This window comes from Ovis aries, chromosome 4, assembly GCF_016772045.2.
Source record: "Ovis aries strain OAR_USU_Benz2616 breed Rambouillet chromosome 4, ARS-UI_Ramb_v3.0, whole genome shotgun sequence".
Classification (NCBI taxonomy): Eukaryota; Metazoa; Chordata; class Mammalia; order Artiodactyla; family Bovidae; genus Ovis; species Ovis aries.
The window spans coordinates 82,418,942-82,439,238 of NC_056057.1; the positions used below are offsets into that span (position 1 = coordinate 82,418,942).

The following is a 20,297-nucleotide window of genomic DNA, read 5'->3' on the forward strand; positions in this document are numbered from 1 at the left end:
TTCCCTTCGACATTTGAGTGGTGGTGCGATATATGATTCTCTTCAAACTGCCTTTCTTTCAATAATGCTACATTTGGGAAATGGCTCAGTACCACAATTTCTAAAAAAGGTCTGAGGATAGGTTTTTTTTTTAAAGGAAAGTACCACAGAACATCGTCCTCCTTTTTATTTTCAAAAGAAAAGAAAAAGAAGAAATTAAAGCGGAAATTGAATTAAGAAAGAAAATAAGCTATGTATGTTTATTTACTCTGCCCCTAAGCTGTCATGGGTCATATTCATAGGGAACTATTTCACAGTTTCCTAGAATCTGTTTTTAAAAGGTATAATTATCATTTCACCGACAGAAATAGTAACAGACCACCTTTCATCAAACACTTATTAGAGTCAAGTACTACACGAAACTCTGAGCATGCAGTATATCTCATTTAAATGCATCAATGAAAATGGAACCAACTATCACCATCACCATTTTTTGCATAGGAGCACCTAACACCAGGGATAGAAAAGACTTGTCCAAGATTTCACACCATTAAGTGGCAAAGCCAAGTGAGGAGCCCATGTCTGTCTGACTCCAAAGCTCAAATCCTCTCAGCTGCACTTGCTATATTGCCTCTGAGTTCTTTGAAATCAAGTGCCTGGTTCTTCCTTATTTGGAAGGCTTCCTGAACTATTAATAAAACAGCATCTATTCCATAGGGGGCTCAAGAAACTATGGTTTATTTATCTGGAGTCATTTGAAAGTATGAATGAAAACTCAGTAGATGGGAGCCTACAACCGGCACATAGTTCAGAGATGCCCAGCCTACAACCGGCACATAGTTCAGAGATGCCCAGCCTACAACCGGCACATAGTTCAGAGATGCCCAGCCTACAACTGGCACATAGCTCAGAGGCACATGGCTCAGAATTCAAATATCCTTCTAATAGCCACTAATTAGGTTTGAGACCCTCTAAACTTATAATAAACAGGGTGTTTGTCAAAGAGGGGCTTCACAGATGGCTGAAGTGGTAAAGAATCCGCCTGCGACTGAGGCTGAACCTGAGATGCGGGTTCAACCCCTGGGTCAGTCGGGAAGATCCCCTAGGGAAGGAAATGGCAACCCACTCCAGTATTCTTGCCTGGAGAATTCCATGGACAGAGGAGCCTGGTGGGCTATAGTCCATGGGGTCACAAAGAGTCAGACATGACTGAGCATGCTCACACGCACCTTGTCAAAGAGAAATAGCTCAGAAGAATTCTATTTGCAGAAGTACCTAAGACAGGTAGCCACACTGCGAGGAGCATGAAAAGAACCACAGTTTGATTACAGTGAGAAAGGAAACAAGTTTTGAAAACTGAAAATCATAGTTCCAACCCAGGCCCTTTGACTTTCCCAGCTACAGCATTCTCTCTCTAAATGTCCATTTCATCCATGTAAAATGAGAAAGAAAAAAATACATATATATATATCCCAGTTACATGGTATGTGTTCAGTGAAAGCCAGCATGATTATTATTACTGTCATTATCAATCTATTAATTTAATAAGATATACATTACAATCATATGCTTGCTTCAATTATACTTTTAAACTTCAGTGAATGAATGTTTTAGTGCAACTGTGGTACAAAAACAATTCATACAAGAAACAAATGTGTGTCATTCACATTTTGGCTTTTTAAAAACTCTTAAACATGGGTTAAAAAAAAAAAGATTCCCAAGGTTACCTAATCTGCTACGATTTAACATCATTTTGACGTTTTTCTAAGGAATGAAAGTAAAGTGCTGCATCTCTTCAAACTTGGAATTTACTGCCTAAGTTTCTGCTTATGCCAAATTAAATATACAGTATAATGTCCCCACCAGAAATAACACAGCACTGCTTCTTGATCTGCTCCTTGGGTGAGTGAGCTCATACAGAAGAAACGGAGACGTGATTTTATTTAACTATCTGAATAACTGTTTTCTTCACTCTCATGAATTGGAAGTCTTGGGGGCTATATTTAAAAGAAATCACCATGTGAATTAACAAGCCATTTAAAGGAAAAATTCTCTTTGAAGGCCCTACACTTGATACATTCAGGATAAAGCATAAGACTAATCTTATGAATGAACGATCCAGAAAGTCGGCTTCCCCTAGCTAGTCCACAGCACCCAGACTCCTGAGGTTTCAGGGTGCTGTACGATCTCTTTACCTGTGAGGCAAAAATAGCACTATGCAACACAAGGTGCAGTGCTTCCTTCCAGTGGACACCACCCATCACTGTGGAAGAGCTGTGTAATATAATTAAGAGAATGAAGAAATAGGACAGTAAATGGAGTAAGACATGCCCTGGAGTTCAGGATTAAGGTTTAGGTGAAGGCGGTGTCCAAGGCTAGGTTTTTTTAAAGGTAAAAGATGGAAACTGATGGATAATACAGGGGATGGAAGATTTCAAAAGCACAAGCAATGCCTTTTAGTTCAGTTCAGTTGCTCAGTCGTGTCTGATTCTTTGCAATGCCATGAATCACAGCACCCCAGGCCTCCCTGTCCATCACCAACTCCCAGAGTTTACGCAAACTCCTCTCCATCGAGTCAGTGATGCCATCCAGCCATCTCATTGTCTGTTGTCCCTTCTCCTCCTGCCCCCAATCCCTCCCAACATCAGGGTCTTTTCCAATGACTCAATTCTTCACTTGTAGTAGCCAAAGAATTGAAGTTTTAACTTTAGCATCAGTCCTTCCAGTGAATACCCAGGACTGATCTCCTTTAGAATGGACTGATTGGATCTCCCTGCAGTCCAACGGACTCTTAAGAGTCTTCTCCAATACCACAGTTCAAAAGCATAAATTTTTTGGTGCTCAGCTTTCTTCAGAGTCCAACTCTCACATCCATACATGACTACTGGAAAAACTACAGCCTTAACTAGACGGAACTTTGTTGGCAAAGTAATGCCTCTGCTTTTGAATATGCTATCTAGGTTGGTCATTAATTTCCTTCCAAGAAGTAAGTGTCTCTTAAATTCCTGGCTGCAGTCACCATCTGCAGTGATTTTGGAGCCCAAAAAATAAAGTCTGCCACTGTTTCCCCATCTATTTCCCATGAAGTGATGGGACCAGATGCCATGATCTTCGTTTTCTGAATGTTGAGCTGTAAGCCAACTTTTTCACTCTCCTCTCTCACTTTCATCAAGAGGCTTTTTAGTTCCTCTTCACTTTCTGCCATAAAGGTGGTATCATCTGCATATCTGAGGTGATTGATATTTCTCCCGGCATCTTGATTCCAGCTTGTGCTTCTTCCAGCCCAGCGTTTCTCATGATGTACTCTGCATAGAAGTTAAATAAGCAGGGTGACAATATACAGCCTTCTCGTACTCCTTTTCCTATTTGGAACCAGTCCGTTGTTCCATTACCAGTTCTAACTGTTGCTTCCTGATCTGCATATAGGTTTCTCAAGAGGCAGGTCAGGTGGTCTGTATTCCCATCTCTTGAAGAATTTTCCACAGTTTATTGTGATCCACACAGTCAAAGGCTTTGGCATACTCAATCAAGCAGAAATAGATGTTTTTCTGGAACTCTCTTGCTTTTTCCATGATCCAGCGGATGTTGGCAATTTGATCTCTGGTTCCTCTGCCCTTTCTAAAACCAGCTTGAACATCTGGAAGTTCATGGTTCACGTATTGCTAAAGCCTGGCTTGGAGAATTTTGAGCATTACTTTACTAGCATGTGAGATGAGTGCAACTGTGCGGTAGTTTGAGCATTCTTTGGCATTGCCTTTCTTTGGGATTGGGATGAAAACTGACCTTTTCCAGTCCTGTGGCCAAGGCTGAGTTTTCCAAATTTGCTGGGATATTGAGTGCAGCACTTCCACAGCATCATCTTTCAGGATTTGAAATAGCTCAACTGGCATTCCATCACCTCCGCCAGCTTTGTTTGTAGGGATGCTTTCTAAGGCTCACTTGACTTCACATTCCAGGATGTCTGGCTCTAGGTGAGTGATCACACCATCGTGATTATCTGGGTGGTGAAGATCTTTTTTATACAGTTCTTCTGTGTATTCTTGCCACCTCTTCTTAACATCTTCTGCTTCTGTTAGGTCCATACCATTTCTGTCCTTTATTGAGCCCATCTTTGCATGAAATGTTCCCTTGGTATCTCTAATTTTCTTGAAGAGATCTCTAGTCTTTCCCATGCTATTGTTTTCCTCTGTTTCTTTGCATTGATTGCTGAGGAAGGCTTTCTTATCTCTTCTTGCTATTCTTTGGAACTCTGCATTCAGATGCTTATATCTTTCCTTTCTCCTTTGCTTTTCCCTTAGAGGATCTACTCCACGTTCAAGGTCAAGAGGGGCGGTGGTGAGGAGATACCCCTCATCCAAGGTAAGGAGCAGCAGCTGTGCTTTGCTGGAGCGGCCATGAAGAGATATCCCATGTCCAAGGTAAGAGAAACCCAAGTAAGATGGTAAGTGTTGTGAGAGGGCATCAGATGGCAGACACACTGAAACCATAATCACAGAAGACTAGTCAATCTAACCACATGGACCACAGCCTGCTCTAACTCAATGAAACTAAGTCATTCCCTGTCGGGCCACCCAAGACGGGTGAGTCATGGTGAAGAGGCCTGACAGAATGCGGTCCACTGGAAAAGGGAATGGCAAACCACTTCAGTATGCCTTAAGAACCCCATGAACAGTATGAAACGGCAAAATGATAGGATACTGAAAGAGGAACTCCCCAGGTCGGTAGGTGCCCAATAAGCTACTGGAGATCAGTGGAGAAATAGCTCCAGAAAGAATGAAGGGATAGAGCCAAAGCAAAAACAATACCCAGCTGTGGATGTGACTGGTGATAGAAGCAAGGTCCAATATTGTAAAGAGCAATACTGCATAGGAACCTGGAATGTTAGGTCCATGAATCAAGGCAAATTGGAAGTGGTCAAACAGGAGATGGCAAGAGTGAATGTCGACATTCTAGGAATCGGCGAACTAAAATTGCTGGAATGGGTGAATTTAACTCGGATGACCATCATATACTGTGGGTAGGAATCCCTTAGAAGAAATGAAGTAGCCATAATGCAACGAAAGAGTTCAAAATGCAGTTAAAGAAAGTGAAAGTGAACTCGCTCAGTCGTGTCCGACTCTTTGTGACCCCATGGACTGTAGCCTACCAGGCTACTCCCTCCATGGGATTCTCCAGGCAAGAGTACTGGTGTGGGTTGCCATTTCCTTCTCTAGGGGATCTTCCCAACCCAGGGATCGAACTGCAGTCTCCTGCATTCCAGGCAGATGCTTTAACCTCTGAGCCACCAGGGAAGCCCAATCAAGATGCAATCTCAAAAACAATAGAATGATCTCTGTTCGTTTCCAAGACAAACTATTCAATATCACGGTAACCCAAGCCTATTCCTCAACCAGTAATGCTGAAGAAGCTGAAGTTGAATGGTTCTATGAAGACCTACAAGACCTTTTAGAACTAACACCCAAAGAAGATATCCTTTTTATTATAGGGGACTGGAATGCAAAAGTAGGAAGTAAAGAAACACCTCGGGTAACAGACAAATTTGGCCTTGGAATGCGGAATGAAGCAGGGCAAAAGCTAATAGAGTTTTGCCAAGAGGGTGTTTGCCAAACACCCTCTTCCAACAACACAATAGAAGACTCTACACATGGACATCACAAGATGGTCAACACCAAAATCAGATTGATTATATTCTTTGCAGCCAAAGATGGAGAAGCTCTATACAGTGAGCAAAAATAAGACCGGGCGCTGACTGTGGCTCAGATCATAACTCCTTATTGCAAAACTCAGACTTAAATTGAAGAAACTAGGGAAAACCACTAGACCATTCAGGTATAACCTAAATCAACTCCCTTATGATTATACAGTGAAAGTGAGATAGATTTAAGGGACTAGATCTGATAGATAGAGTGCCTGATGAACTATGGACTGAGGTTCCTGACATTGTACAGGAGACAGGTATCAAGACCATCCCCATGGAAAAGAAATGAAAAAAGACAAAATGGTTGTCTAAGGAGGCCTTACAAATAGCTGTGAAAAGAAGAAAAGGGAACAGCAAAGGAGAAAAAGAAAGATATAAGCATCTGAATGCAGAGTTCCAAAGAATAGCAAGAAGAGATAAGAAAGCCTTCCTCAGCAATCAATGCAAAGAAACAGAGGAAAACAATAGCATGGGAAAGACTAGAGATCTCTTCAAGAAAATTAGAGATACCAAGGGAACATTTCATGCAAAGTTGGGCTCAATAAAGGACAGAAATGGTATGGACCTAACAGAAGCAGAAGATATTAAGAAGAGGTGGCAAGAATACACAGAAGAACTGTACAAAAAAGATCTTCACCACCCAGATAATCACGATGGTGTGATCACTCACCTAGAGCCAGACATCCTGGAATGTGAAGTCAAGTGAGCCTTAGAAAGCATCCCTACAAACAAAGCTGGCGGAGGTGATGGAATGCCAGTTGAGCTATTTCAAATCCTGAAAGATGATGCTGTGAAAGTGCTGCACTCAATATCCCAGCAAATTTGGAAAACTCAGCCTTGGCCACAGGACTGGAAAAGGTCAGTTTTCATCCCAATCCCAAAGAAAGGCAATGCCAAAGAATGTTCAAACTACCACACAATTGCACTCATCTCACATGCTAGTAAAGGAATGCTCAAAATTCTCCAAGCCAGGCTTTAGCAATACGTGAACCATGAACTTCCAGATGTTCAAGCTGGTTTTAGAAAGGGCAGAGGAACCAGAGATCAAATTGCCAACATCCGCTGGATCATGGAAAAAGCAAGAGAGTTCCAGAAAACATCTATTTCTGCTTGATTGAGTATGCCAAAGCCTTTGACTGTGTGGGTCACAATAAACTGTGGAAAATTCTTCAAGAGATGGGAATACAGACCACCTGACCTGCCTCTTGAGAAACCTATATGCAGATCAGGAAGCAACAGTTAGAACTGGTAATGGAACAACGGACTGGTTCCAAATAGGAAAAGGAGTACGAGAAGGCTGTATATTGTCACCCTGCTTATTTAACTTCTATGCAGAGTACATCATGAGAAACGCTGGGCTGGAAGAAGCACAAGCTGGAATCAAGATGCCGGGAGAAATATCAATCACCTCAGATATGCAGATGATACCATGCAGATGATACCACCTTTATGGCAGAAAGTGAAGAGGAACTAAAAAGCCTCTTGATGAAAGTGAGAGAGGAGAGTGAAAAAGTTGGCTTACAGCTCAACATTCAGAAAACGAAGATCATGGCATCTGGTCCCATCACTTCATGGGAAATAGATGGGGAAACAGTGGAAACAGTGGCAGACTTTATTTTTTGGGCTCCAAAATCACTGCAGATGGTGACTGCAGCCAGGAATTTAAGAGACACTTACTTCTTGGAAGGAAATTAATGACCAACCTAGATAGCATATTCAAAAGCAGAGACATTACTTAGCCAACAAAGGTCTGTCTAGTGAAGGCTATGGTTTTTCCAGTAGTCATGTATGGATGTGAGAGTTGGACTGTGATGAAAGCTGAGTCCAGAGGAATGGATGCTTTTGAACTGTGGTATTGGAGAAGACTCTTGAGAGTCCCTTGAACTGCAAGGCGATCCAACCAGTGTATCCTAAAGGAGATCAGTCCTGGGATTTCTTTGGAAGGAATGATGCTAAAGCTGAATCTCCAGCACTTTAGCCACCTCATGCGAAGAGTTGACTCATTGGAAAAGACTCTGATGCTAGGAGGGACTGGGGACAGGAAGAGAAGGGGACGACAGAGGATGAGATGGCTGGATGGCATCACCGACTCGATGGACATTAGTTTGAGTGAACTCTGGGAGTTAGTGATGGACAGGGAGGCCTAGCGTGCTGTGATTCATGGGGTCATAAAGAGTCGGACACGACTGAGCGACTGAACTGAACTGAACTCTCTTCTTTTCACAGCTATTTGTAAGGCCCCCTTAGACAACCATTTTGCTTTTTTGCATTCCTTTTCCATGGGGGTGGTCTTGATCCCTGTCTCCTGTACTATGTCACGAACCTCACTCCATAGTTCATCAGGCACTCTGTCTATCTTTATTTCTCACTTCTACTGTATAATCATAAGGATTTGATTTAGGTCATATGTGAATGGTCTAGTGGTTTTCCCTACTTTCTTCAATTTAAGTCTGAATTTGGCAATAAGGAGTTCATGATCTGAGCCACAGTCAGCTCCCAGTCTTGTTTTTGCTGACTGTTTAGAGCTTCTCCATTTTTGGCTGCAAAGAATATAATCAATCTGATTTCAGTGTTGACCATCTGGTGGTATCCATGTGTAGAGTCTTCTATTGTGTTGTTGGAAGAGGGTGTTTGCTATGACCAGTGCATTCTCTTGGCAAAACTCTATTAGTCTTTGCCCTGCTTCATTCCGCATTCCAAGGCCAAATTTGCCTGTTACCCCTAGGTGTTTCTTGACTTCCTACTTTTGCATTCCAGTCTCCTATAGTGAAAAGGACATCTTTTTGGGGAGATGCTTCCCCATGCCTTTAGAGAGCTAAAAACATGAAAAGGGGGTTCATCCACTGTGATAAGAGGCAATGATGTCTTGAGAACAAAAAGGAAGCAGTTCTCTTCCGATTACATCAGTTTTTAGTGTCATATGGGACAAAGTCTTTGGCTAAGGATGAGGAGAGAAGAGGACAGTTTCAAGAGAGAGGTATGAAATAGTCTCCTCCAAGAGAGATGGTAAATACGTAGGTGAATATAGCTAGATTTCTAAGTAAAATGGAGAGATAGCCTTGAATTGAGAGTGAGAACATAACCCGGTACTTATGTTTTTTCCAGCCATATTCACCACTTCAGCACAGGCACAGAATAGATGGACTATTACATCCAATTAGCATTGGGATTTGCCAGCGGAATATAAATGAGATGGTGTAGTCATCAAAAATAGGAAGGTCTAGATCTACAATCTTATCATTGTGATGGGCAACATCAACATTGCCTAGAAACAGAATCACCATCTTAACAGGACTTCCAAATGATTCGTGTTCAGCTTTAAGAGAGATAAGTGGCTGGGATCCATGTGTATCAACAGGGATAGATCATTAAGAGCGACAGGAGGCTATGAGAAGCCAGGCTGTTGGTTTGGTTTGCTACGTGGATCCTAGACCACCAAGACTGATAACAGAAGAAATGACTGGGTCAAAGGAAGAGGTGAACAGAGCCATTTGGGAGTCACTGTCCAGGTGATAACAGATGGCCTGGAAGGCTCAGAGTCCTGGTAATGATGGAGGCAAGTGTGTGTGGAACAACAGAATTCATTCTCGCAGTCTTGTAAGGGAAGGATATTGTGGCTGTGGTCTCATTCTCCAGGTTGGTCTCTTGGGCAGTTTATACTGATTGTGGAGGCAACAGCATAGCTGAAAGAACGCATGTAACTCGGTGGGCTCCCTCAAGTCCTGCAGCAGGTAATATGGACTGGGGGAGAGGGAGTCTTCTCGGGAATACAGAAATGGCTCAGTATACTTCTATTAGAGGTGAGAGTCCTAATGGAGATTGTTTAATTTTCATCTATAAAAGAACTCCATTTTTCTTCAAAATATTCAGTATAATCTCCTATGCTTTTAGTGTACTTGTGAATGGATCTTCTATAATACTAGAGAGGATAATTATAGTTATTGGAGATGAGTATGGATCATGAGCCCAGAAAACAGAGGAGAACATGCAAACAGAGGCTCCCAGGATATTGAAGAGCCCTGGGAGACAGTTTGGGATACATATGTGTCATTAAATTAAGAGATTATCATGGTAGTCCCTTGGACTGAAAGGAGATCAAACCAGTCAGTCCTAAAGGAAATCAGTCCTGGATGTTCATTGGAAGGACTGATGCTGAAGCTAACGCTCCAAAACTTTAGCCACCTGACGTGTAGAGCCGATTCATTAGAAAAGACCCTGATGTTGGGAAAGACTGAAGGCAGGAGATGAAGGGAACGACAGAGGATAAGGTGGTTGGATGGCATAGTGATTCAGTGCACATGAGTCTGAGCAAGCTCCGGGAGATGGCGAAGAACAGGGAAGTCTGGTGTGCTGCAGTCCATTGGGTCACAAAGAGTCTGCCACAACTTGGCGACTCAACAACAACAATCATGGTAGATGGTAGTCATATATCGAAAGGGGAGTGGCCCCATCGATAACTGTGTTGTTGTTGTCTAGTCACTAAGTCGTGTGACTCTTCGTGACCCCATGGAGTGTAGCCTGCCAGGCTCCTCTGTCCATGGAATTTTCCAGGTAACAATATTGGAGAAGGTTGCCATCTCCTTCTCCAGAGGATCTTCCCCACCCAGGGACTGAACCTGCATCTCCTGCATCGGCAGGTGGATTCTTTACCACTGAGCCACCTGGGAAGCCTTGTTTAATCTACTCATATTCAACAAAAAGTGAAAGTTGCTCAGTTGTGTCCTACTCTTCATGACCCCATGGACTATACAGTCCATGGAATTCTCCAGGCCAGAATACTGGAGTGGGTATCCTTTGCCTTCTCCAGGGGATCTTCCCAACCCAGGGATCAAACCCAGGTCTCCCACATTGCAGACAGATTCTTTACCAACTGAGCTACCAAGGAAGCCCCATTTTCAACAAGGTGGCAGACAAAAAACAGGGAGGAAAGAGCTCAAGTGGATAATCAACCTAAGGCGTTAAGAACTACATGTATACAAAATAATACACAAATCAAAGAGCATTACTTTTCAAAAATTTCTATTTCATGCATTTGAGGTCCCTGATCCCTCAGATAGGGTTCAACACAAAAGTGAGGGGAATGAAGTGGATGCCTAAACTATTCCTGAGAGCATCAGAATCTTCCATTATAGACTTTCAGCTCAAAACTCAGACAACACAAATGAGATGCAAAGCTGTAATTATTACAGAAAACTGAATCATAATTATCCTGTAATTCACCCATAAAAATATTTCCCAGATCTATTTTAAAAATTGAAAACAGACCAGTTTCTACAAGCATATCAAGGATCCATCTTGGTAGGCTAGTTTCATTCAAGCTAAATTTGCATTTATTCCTTAATCACAGTGCTGAACTCATTCTCCACCAAGAGGAAACATTAATTCTGGGCTTCTGAGGAAAGACTAGTCAATCTTCTGTTATTTCTTATAGATTATAAAGCTGCAATCAACTGATCAAATAAGCACAGTATCCCATTTTATGTGACTGGGACAATTCAAGAAGCAAAAGTACATGTTCTGTCTTCCAAGAATAGAAATACACCCACCACACACACACAGAGTCTTCCATATTTCTTACCCATAATAATAAAAGCCAAGGAATCTAAATTTTTTTCACCTCAAAGAGAAAGAATTGAGAAGCACACCAAAGAACCAGAGCTCTCAGTATAACCACCCAGGAGGGATACTGAGGTGTATATAAAGCATTTTTTTAAAGACATTCTAACTTTTAAAATAAGCAAAAAGTAGACTATACACCTTAAACTTGAATATGGTGAACACCTCCTTATATGCTGTGATTTGGAATTACTAGAAAACCTTGCAACTCAAAGATACTTTGTCCATATGTATCAAAAACTGCAGCCTGAATATCCATCATTTGAAATGAATTACCCTGGTTTCCAACATTGTCCTCTGTTGAAGAGGCTGAACACGAGTTTTTGTTTTTATTTTTGAAAGATCATGGTTTCTTCAGATATTCATTCACACTAGCCAAAGTCAAGAATTTCTGAGGACAAGTTTAGACACTTAATAAAGAACAGCAGTTCCTAAACCATCTGCTTTGCTCAAAAACTGAAGATCTGGCACCCACAAATTTTTGTCTTTCTCCATGCCTGTGAGAATATTACTGTCAGCTGGGGTAGGTAACATTTGGTTTTTAATTGACATGATGAACAGACCAGGCTTTATAATCAGTGCCTCTTTTTGGTGAAAAACAAAAGCAAACCATCATATGAATCCAAAAGTCACTCACTTTCAGCAAGTTCTTTTGATCCATTTAAGTGTCCTGTTACTAATCTTCTGATGAAGAGATGTGCAAAACACAGAATTTGAAGTGAACAACAGAACCTTGTTAGAGTCAAAGATATATGACAGAATACACTGAAAGTTTTTTTTTTTTAAAGAGGGAATCATTTATTAAACTCATGTCATACAAAACTGCAGATTCTAGTAGTCTGATTCTATATTGTTGTCTTCTTACCTGGTAAGGAACAATACTGCCATGAGCTGTGCCCCACCTTTTTGCTTCCTTTTGGCCAATAAGATAATTAGCAGCTACCTGGGTCAAACACGCCACCTACCAGGAAAAAAAAAAAGAAAAGAAAGAAGAAGAAGCTTGTTTATTTCTATTTATAAATAAAAGGTCATAATAGGAACATTCTCATTTGATTTCACTTCATGTCATTGTAAAAGGAAAAAAAAACAGAAAGAGAAAACTGTTCTGCTTGGTTAGAAAATATGCAGGCAACCACACTTTCATCACACAAAGAAAAACAGAGCAGTATTACATTACTGCGTGAGACTAAGTCCTGAGTAATGGTCAACTGAGAAATAAAAACACAGAAACACCCGCTCCTGAAAAGATCATCTGAAGGCAGAAGCTGACCCAGTGGATGGAACCCTGGTCCAGCCTTCAGCATCAAAGTCATTGCAAAAGACATCAGCAGCTAGTATATTACTTTCCTCTTTTTCTTTCCATCAAGATGACACACAAAGAGCCTGCATCATCACTGGGCAAATGAACTGATCAGGTGCCACAACCCTCTAAACTTCTCATAACAAGAAAAAAAATAATAATAAACCTCTATTTTGTTAAGTCGTTCAGTCAAGCTTTCTGTTCCTTTTCCCCAAAGCATTCTTCCTGGCACAGAGGATCAAGATTATTTAACATTTTTAATTAATTAATTAATCATTCTCAAATAAAAATTATTGGACTTCTTTCAAAATGGCCCTAGGCCCATATCCTCATTATTATACTTGTTTCGGCTTTCAAGAACTACAGATCTCTTAAAAGGTCATCTAAAACTGTAGGGTCAACCTCTGACTCTTACAGTATTTCATATACAGAAATTGAAAACCTGTAATTATTGAATTCCATATAAGGATAATGACTTGATTCCTGGTGCCCGGCCACAAAGGACTTATGTTCCAATGATTACCCATGCCTGCAAGGGCCCAGAACTATGGAAAAGAGGTGACCAAATAACAACTTTCCATAGTTTGAAGGAAAAAAAGCTTCTGGCCTCATAGCACCATCATGATATTGCATAGGCTGGCTTTTCTTATTCTATTATCATCAGATGTGATCAGGAATCTACCAAGCCAACAAAAGAAACATCCCAAATTGAGACTGGCTTGTGAAGCAACTCAAGGAATGATTTTTTTCAGGGCTTGGTTCTGCAACCTGTCCTTGCCCTCTACCTGGCTTGGGAGCTGTGTCTCCTACAAGAGTTATAAATGGGGGGCTCAGCCTAGATGCAGAGAAGGCAATGGCACCCCACTCCAGTACTCTTGCCTGGAAAATTCCATGGATGGAGGAGCCTGGTAGGCTGTAGTCCATGGGGTCTCGAAGAGTCGGACACAACTGAGCGACTTCACTTTTGCTTTTCACTTTCATGCACTGGAGAAGGACATGGCAACCCACTCTAGTGTTCTTGCCTGGAGAATCCCAGGGACGGGGGAGCCTGGTGGGCTGCCGTTTATGGGGTCTCACAGAGTCGGACACGACTGAAGCGACTTAGCAGCAGCAGCAGCCTAGATGAATCTCCTTGCAACAGCAGCAGTCATTCTCCTTTACTTTACTTTTTTCTTGGGATTTACACTCACTTTTATGTTCATTTACTGATCTGCTGAAATTGGAACTGCCTTGTGGCAGCTGGTTTGGCTGTACTGCCCAGGTGGCAAAACTAATAAACTTTGAGTCATCCACTTCTGGACCTCCATCTGGTCTTGGGCATTTGAACCATGGAGCATTCCAGGGCTGCCCGGGGCTGCCTGGTGCTAATCACCATTTCACAGATCACTTCTGTGTCTTTCAAAATGGAAAATCAAATCAACATTTTGTAGTAAAAAATGTACTGGATGGGAAGTCCAGACTCATGGTTCCTAATTTCTGTCAACTGTAAGTATATAATTTAACCTCATTGACCTTTAGACACTTTCTCTATAAAATCTTGGGCATTAGACCCAAACTAGTTTCAAAACTTTTTTGTCTAAAAAAAAGGGCATAATTCCTGTATCAAACAAATAATGTATAAATAATACATAAGCAACTAATACCCCGCCATGGACTGGCTGAAGTACAGACAACCTTACAATGCCACCCTAGGAAATGTGAACATAGAACACAATTTGCAAATTAGTAAACGGTCTAAATTTGTTCCCAAGGTCTATATCTCTGACTATATTATATTTCTTGACAATGTAGCATAAGAAAAGATACCAGGGATACAACAGAAGTCATTTTCCCATGAAGTTTCTTCCTGAAATTGGGGACATTTTCTCAAGTTTGAAGTTTTACTGTAGGAAAGGTGCCTCTTTGATAGTAGCTATGTTGGGGAGTGGAGGTGTTGTTGCTTTCAAAAGGTCTAGTGAAAGTCACTCTCTAAGGAGCTCTGGTGCCACTAGAGGCCAAGAATTCACATTAATAAAGGTGATTCCCTGCAAGCAAAAAGTCACATAGGGCTTGCCAGTTTCCCTTTTCTAATTTCAAAGTCAAGTGATAGTCAATAGGCCAACAACAGAAAGGACTGCATCAACTTGTGGGCTGACTGGATAGTCAAAGGTTTTTGTTTGTGTGTTTGTTATTGCTGTTGTTGTTATTTTTTTTAATTGGAGGATAATTGCTTAACAATGTTGTGTTAGGTTCTGCTATACAACAACGTGAATCAGCTATAAGTATACACATATCCCCTCCCTTTTGAGCCTCCCTCCCATCCACCCCTATCCCACTCATTTAGGTCATCACCAAGCACCAAGCTGAGCTCCCCATGCTATACAGCAGCTCCCACTAGCCAGCTACTTTACACATGACAGTGTATAAATGTCAGTGCTACTTTCCCAATTCATTGCACCCTCTCCTTCCCCCGCTGTGTGCACAAGTCCATTCTCTACGTCTACCTCGCTATTCCTGATCAGAAAATAGGTTCATCAGTACTGTTGGTCATAGGTTAATGTGAAGTTCTTAGATTGTTCTGAAACAGTTACCAGGGATAACCATGGGCTGGATGCCAGGCTAGAGGTCAGCCTAGCTTCCTCACTTCTTGCCTTACTACCTCATTCTTTCTTCTCAGTTTTGACTTCTGTGTTTCTGTCTTTGACAACTGTTTAATAAGAATAGCATCAAGGAGAGTGAGTTTGAACGAAGGGTCAGACTTCATCTCACAGACTGTTTCCAAGTGGAAGATCATATTCATTTTCTCCACACAACAGTAGCTCATGAAAATAAGAAGTTTTTCAAAACTAGCAGGTTCCCACCAGGGAGGAAGGTTAAATAAGATTTTACATAAGCTGCCATCAAAAAACAAAGTATTATTTGTTAGTGACAACTCAGAGGTGAAGTCTGGGTGGGGGGGGGTGGAATTCTATTTTTAAAAAGAGAGCAACAGGGCTAAACTTAGCAACCCAATGTTTAAAAGGGGCATTCCAGATCTGAAAGTAATCTACTATTTACAAAGACATATTTTAAAGCAGGAGAAAGGGGAGAGAGTCAACAGCTATGACGTGATTATGTATGAAAAAATCAGAGGGTTCCTGGCAATTAATGACAAATTTTCCACAGATCAAAAGAATACAGGATGTGACTTTTAGGTTAATAACTACATACTGTATACCCATTCTAAATATTGCATTAGATCATTATTTTCATCCCCTAAACTTAGGCTCATTATTTCATCATGCGGATGCCATATAATTTACTCAGAATGTTGCCTTTATATGGTTTCATCTAAACAAAACAGCCAACTTTGGCTTAATAATAATCATTCTGACAACAAAATTATTATTTTAGATAAAATAATGGGTCCTGTTATTCCTTGCATTTAACCAGAAAACTAATGGGGTGGTCAGTGTGGATCTCAAAGGGCACAGCCCCAGAAGGTTTGAAGAAGAATATGTCCATTTCCCAAAGCAGCCCCATGATGTCCATCACTTCATTTTACTTCTACCAAAATGAAGATAAAATGCAACAATATAATCTTTCATCTCCAAAAAGACAACCAAGCATCACAAGTAAAAGAGGAAAAACAAGATTAGAAGTGTACCCCCATTGCATCAAAAGGGATAATTTTTCCCTCTGCTGGTACCAAGCTCACTCTGTTCATTGCATGGCAGGCCAGTAAGTCTACAGATGATGTGTTGAGACAAGGAATTTGAACTCTATTTGGAAAGCCAGTGAATTGCAAAGATGGCAGACTAATTTCTCAAAATAAGCACCATATTGGGGTCTGGATGCCTATTTCTTTTATAGAAGAGGGTGAGGAAATAAAGTTAAAAGGTCATTTATCTTGCAAAATAGGAGGGAATGTGTTCATTTCTTCTTTTCTGAAGCCATTCATAGGTAGGCAGGGAGAAGGAAATGGCAACCCACTTCAGTATTTTTGCCTGGAAAATTCCGTGGACAGAAGGAGCCTGGCAATCTACTGTCCATGGGGTCAGAAAAGAGTGGGACATGACTTAGCAACTAAACAACAACAACAGAGTCAGATTGCCTCCCTGTGAGCTGAACAAGGCCATTTTAGTTTGACATTCAGGCAGAGGTGCAGGGTCCCCTGAGGCAGGCAATTATGTGGGATGATAATAACAAAAGCAATGAAAAGCAATGGTTAAAGTCAAAGAAACAGATCCAACATGGAGTCAAAATTGACTCTTCCCTGTCACACTGCTTCCTTCCATATATTCTGGCCTCTGACTAAGCTAGACTACACACCAATCATGCATCACTTCTGCATCTACTGAAATCTGCATTCACTCTTCCAAGTCCATTTCGACAACACTATTTCATTAAGTTCCCACGTGCTGCGTGCATGCTAAGAGGCTTTAGTCATGTCTGATTCTTTTTGACCTTATCCTATGGACTATAGCCCATCAGCCTCCTCAGTCCACGGGATTCTCTGGAAAAGAATACGGGAGTGGGTTGCCATACCCTCTCCCATGGGATCTTTCTGACTCAGGAATTTAGGAGATCTCTTACATCTCCTGCATTGGCAGGCGAGTTCTTTACCATTAGTGCTACCTGGAAAGCCCTAAGTTCCCACATCACCCAAGCCAAAAAAGAAAGCCTCTGAACAAATACAACATCTTAATTTGCCTGACTCCTGATGTGCTTTCATAGTCTGCCACATATTACAATTAAAACTATGAGATGATAAAGCTAGACAGACCTAAATCAGTAGTCCCTGAGATCAGCCCTGGGATTTCTTTGGAGGGAATGATGCTGAAGCTGAAACTCCAGTACTTTGGCCACCTCATGCAAAGAGTTGACTCACTGGAAAAGACTCTGATGCTGAGAGGGATTGGGGGCAGGAGGAGAAGGGGATGACAGAGGATGAGATGGCTGGATAGCATCACTGACTCGATGGATGTGAGTTTGAGTGAACTCCGGGAGTTGGTGATGGACAGGGAGGCCTGGCATGCTGCGATTCATGGGGTCGCAAAGAGTCAGACACAACTAAGAGACTGAACTGAACTGAAACCTAGTGGTACATCACAATCACCTAAGGAATTTCACAACTCCAGCCAGACTTAAAGAACCAAAATGGAGCCTGGAAGAAAAAATTCAACCAACATATCATTAACTGTACACATATCTGAGATCCAAAGCTTTAAGAAACTCTAATCAAACCTCTGCATATTATAGATAGATAAAGGGACAGAGAAAGTAAATAATTTATCTGAGGTCACGTAGGTGAGTGTTAGAACTTTTCTCCAATGATAGCATCCATCTCCATTCTACAACATTATTAATCACTTCTTTTAAATTGGAAACTATTTCAGGGTAAGAATTATGTATTATAAACCTTTTGTATGTACTCATAGCACCTAAAATAGAACTTGCACACTAATATTTTTAAAGCATGAATGAAAACAATAATTACTGTTTATTTATTCAATACATACTGAGTGTTGCTTTGTGTGAGTCATTATGCTAGGTACTGGTTATACATACGGAAATGAAAAAGACGTTGTCCTGCCCTCTTTGGAGTTAAGAATAATGAAGAAGACAACTAAACAAACAGTCATAGGAAATGCCGTGGGGAGAGAAGATGGAGAACTCTAAAAACAAAGAAAATAACATGTGAAAGCCCTAAGGTAGGAAAGAGACTGGCATACAGGAAGAAAACAAAAACCGAAGGTGACCACTATAACCAAAGCATGAAAAGAAAGAGAAAAGAAATGAAATTGAAGAGGTTTAGAGAAGCCAGACAATGCATGAAAAGAAAGAGAAAAGAAATGAAATTGAAGAGGTTTAGAGAAGCCAGACAATGCCAGTCCTTGCAGATCAGGGTAAGGAGTTGTTATTTCCACATCTTTCAGAGGATCATTTTAAAATCACAAATCATATCATGCCATCCTTCTTATTAAAACTCATCAGGCTTCCCACTACATTTGTAATTAAACCCAAAGAATGACATGAAAAAAGGAAAGAAAGGGGACCAGTTCATGCAGGAGTCTAGCATGAGTTGTTGATAGCTCAGACTAGGTTGGTGGCAATGGAAATGAAAAACAGTGAATTTAAGACATGTTTTAGGATCTGAAGGGACAGAACATGTGAAAAAGTATATGGGAAGGGGATAGCAGATAGAATGGTAAGGTAGGAGCCAGCTGTAACTCCCAGATTTCTGGCTGAATATCTGGGTAGGCTCTGAAGGCATTCGCAGAAATAAGGAAGTTGGACAGATGAACAAGTTGAAGACAAAATAAGAGTCTGCCTTTAAGTATGTTTAACTGGAGATTCCTGTGAGACAATCACTTGGGCTGGAATCATCAGCACATAGATAGTATTTAAAGTCATACCCCCCATATATGTAAACATTTAACTGATTCACTTTGCTGTACAGTAGAAACTAATACAACATTGTAATGGCAACTCATTACAGTATTCTTGCCTGTGGAATCCCATGGAGAGAGGAGCCTGATAGGCTGCAATCCATGGGGGCATGTAGAGTTGGACCTGACTGAGTGACTAAAACAACAAATACTTCAATAAAAATTAATAAAAGAAAATTAAAGTCATTCCCCAAGAGTATAAAATATAGAGAAAAATTAGAGAAGAAATCATAAATAAAATAAAACGAAAGAAGACAAGCCTCCATATCAAAAGAACCCTTCCTCTAATCAAAGGTATGGTCAAAGATGTGGGTGCAAACTACTAGCTACAACTGAAACACCGCCAAATCAGAGATAGGTTTAATAAACTATGACATCCATATGTGATGAAACACAAAGGAGGCACTTAAAATGACAAAACAGAAGAATACAGCACCATGTAAGAAATGTTCACAAATCATCTAAACTGTTTCAGAATAGTTTCAGATTTCTAGAAAAAATACCAAGATAGCAGAAGAGTTTAGATATACAACACACCCAGCTCCCCTGTTATTAACATCTCTGGAGCTGGAACATGGTAAGTAAAAGAGGCAATAGTGGAAGGTGAGGTCAGGGAGGTATGCCAGGGTCAGATCATAAGGGTCCCTACAGGCCTGGTAAGGATCTGCAGTAGTATTCTAAGGGTTATGGGAAGCCATTGATTTATAGAATTAGATAATCTGGTTCTTATATGGAGTATACAGAGACAATCAGTGAAACCAAATGATCTCACATGAGGTAGGTATTACAATGTCCATTTTTACAGATCAGAAAACTAAGCCTAGGGAGCTTAAGTATGTTTTCTAGATCTCAGAGTTGGTAAAGAGCAAAACTACAACTCACACTCAAATTCCCTAGTCTCTAAGCCATCCCTATACCACCGCCTCCTCTCTGTTTAACCTTTCTGCTCCCAGTCCCTCCCACTCTAGCAGCCCTTAGTGTTACCTCTCTGTCCTGCATATATATCCTTGGTTTCACATTTAATATTCCCTGATGCTGCTGCTGCTGATGCTACTAAGTCGCTTCAGTCGTGTCCGACTCTGTGCGACCCCACAGATGGCAGCCAACCAGGCTCAGCTGTCCCTGGGATTCTCCAGGCAAGAACACTGGAGTGGACTGCCATTTCTTTCTCCAATGCATGAAAGCGAAAAGTGATAGTGAAGTCACTCAGTTGTGTCCGACTCTTCAAGACCCCATGGACTGCAGCCTACCAGGCTCCTCCATCCATGGGATTTTCCAGGCAAGAGTACTGGAG

General features: G+C 41.1%; 1 protein-coding gene across 2 annotated transcripts in view; it reads right to left on the reverse strand.

Annotated features, from left to right (window-relative positions):
• Positions 1–20,297, reverse strand: part of SUGCT (succinyl-CoA:glutarate-CoA transferase) — a 762,875-nt gene that overhangs the window by 601,263 nt on the left and 141,315 nt on the right. For both annotated transcript variants that reach the window (XM_042249226.1, XM_004008000.5), the window contains one exon: positions 12,159–12,254. In XM_042249226.1, the coding sequence (XP_042105160.1) occupies positions 12,159–12,254 (96 nt within the window). The remainder of the gene's footprint in view (positions 1–12,158; positions 12,255–20,297) is intronic.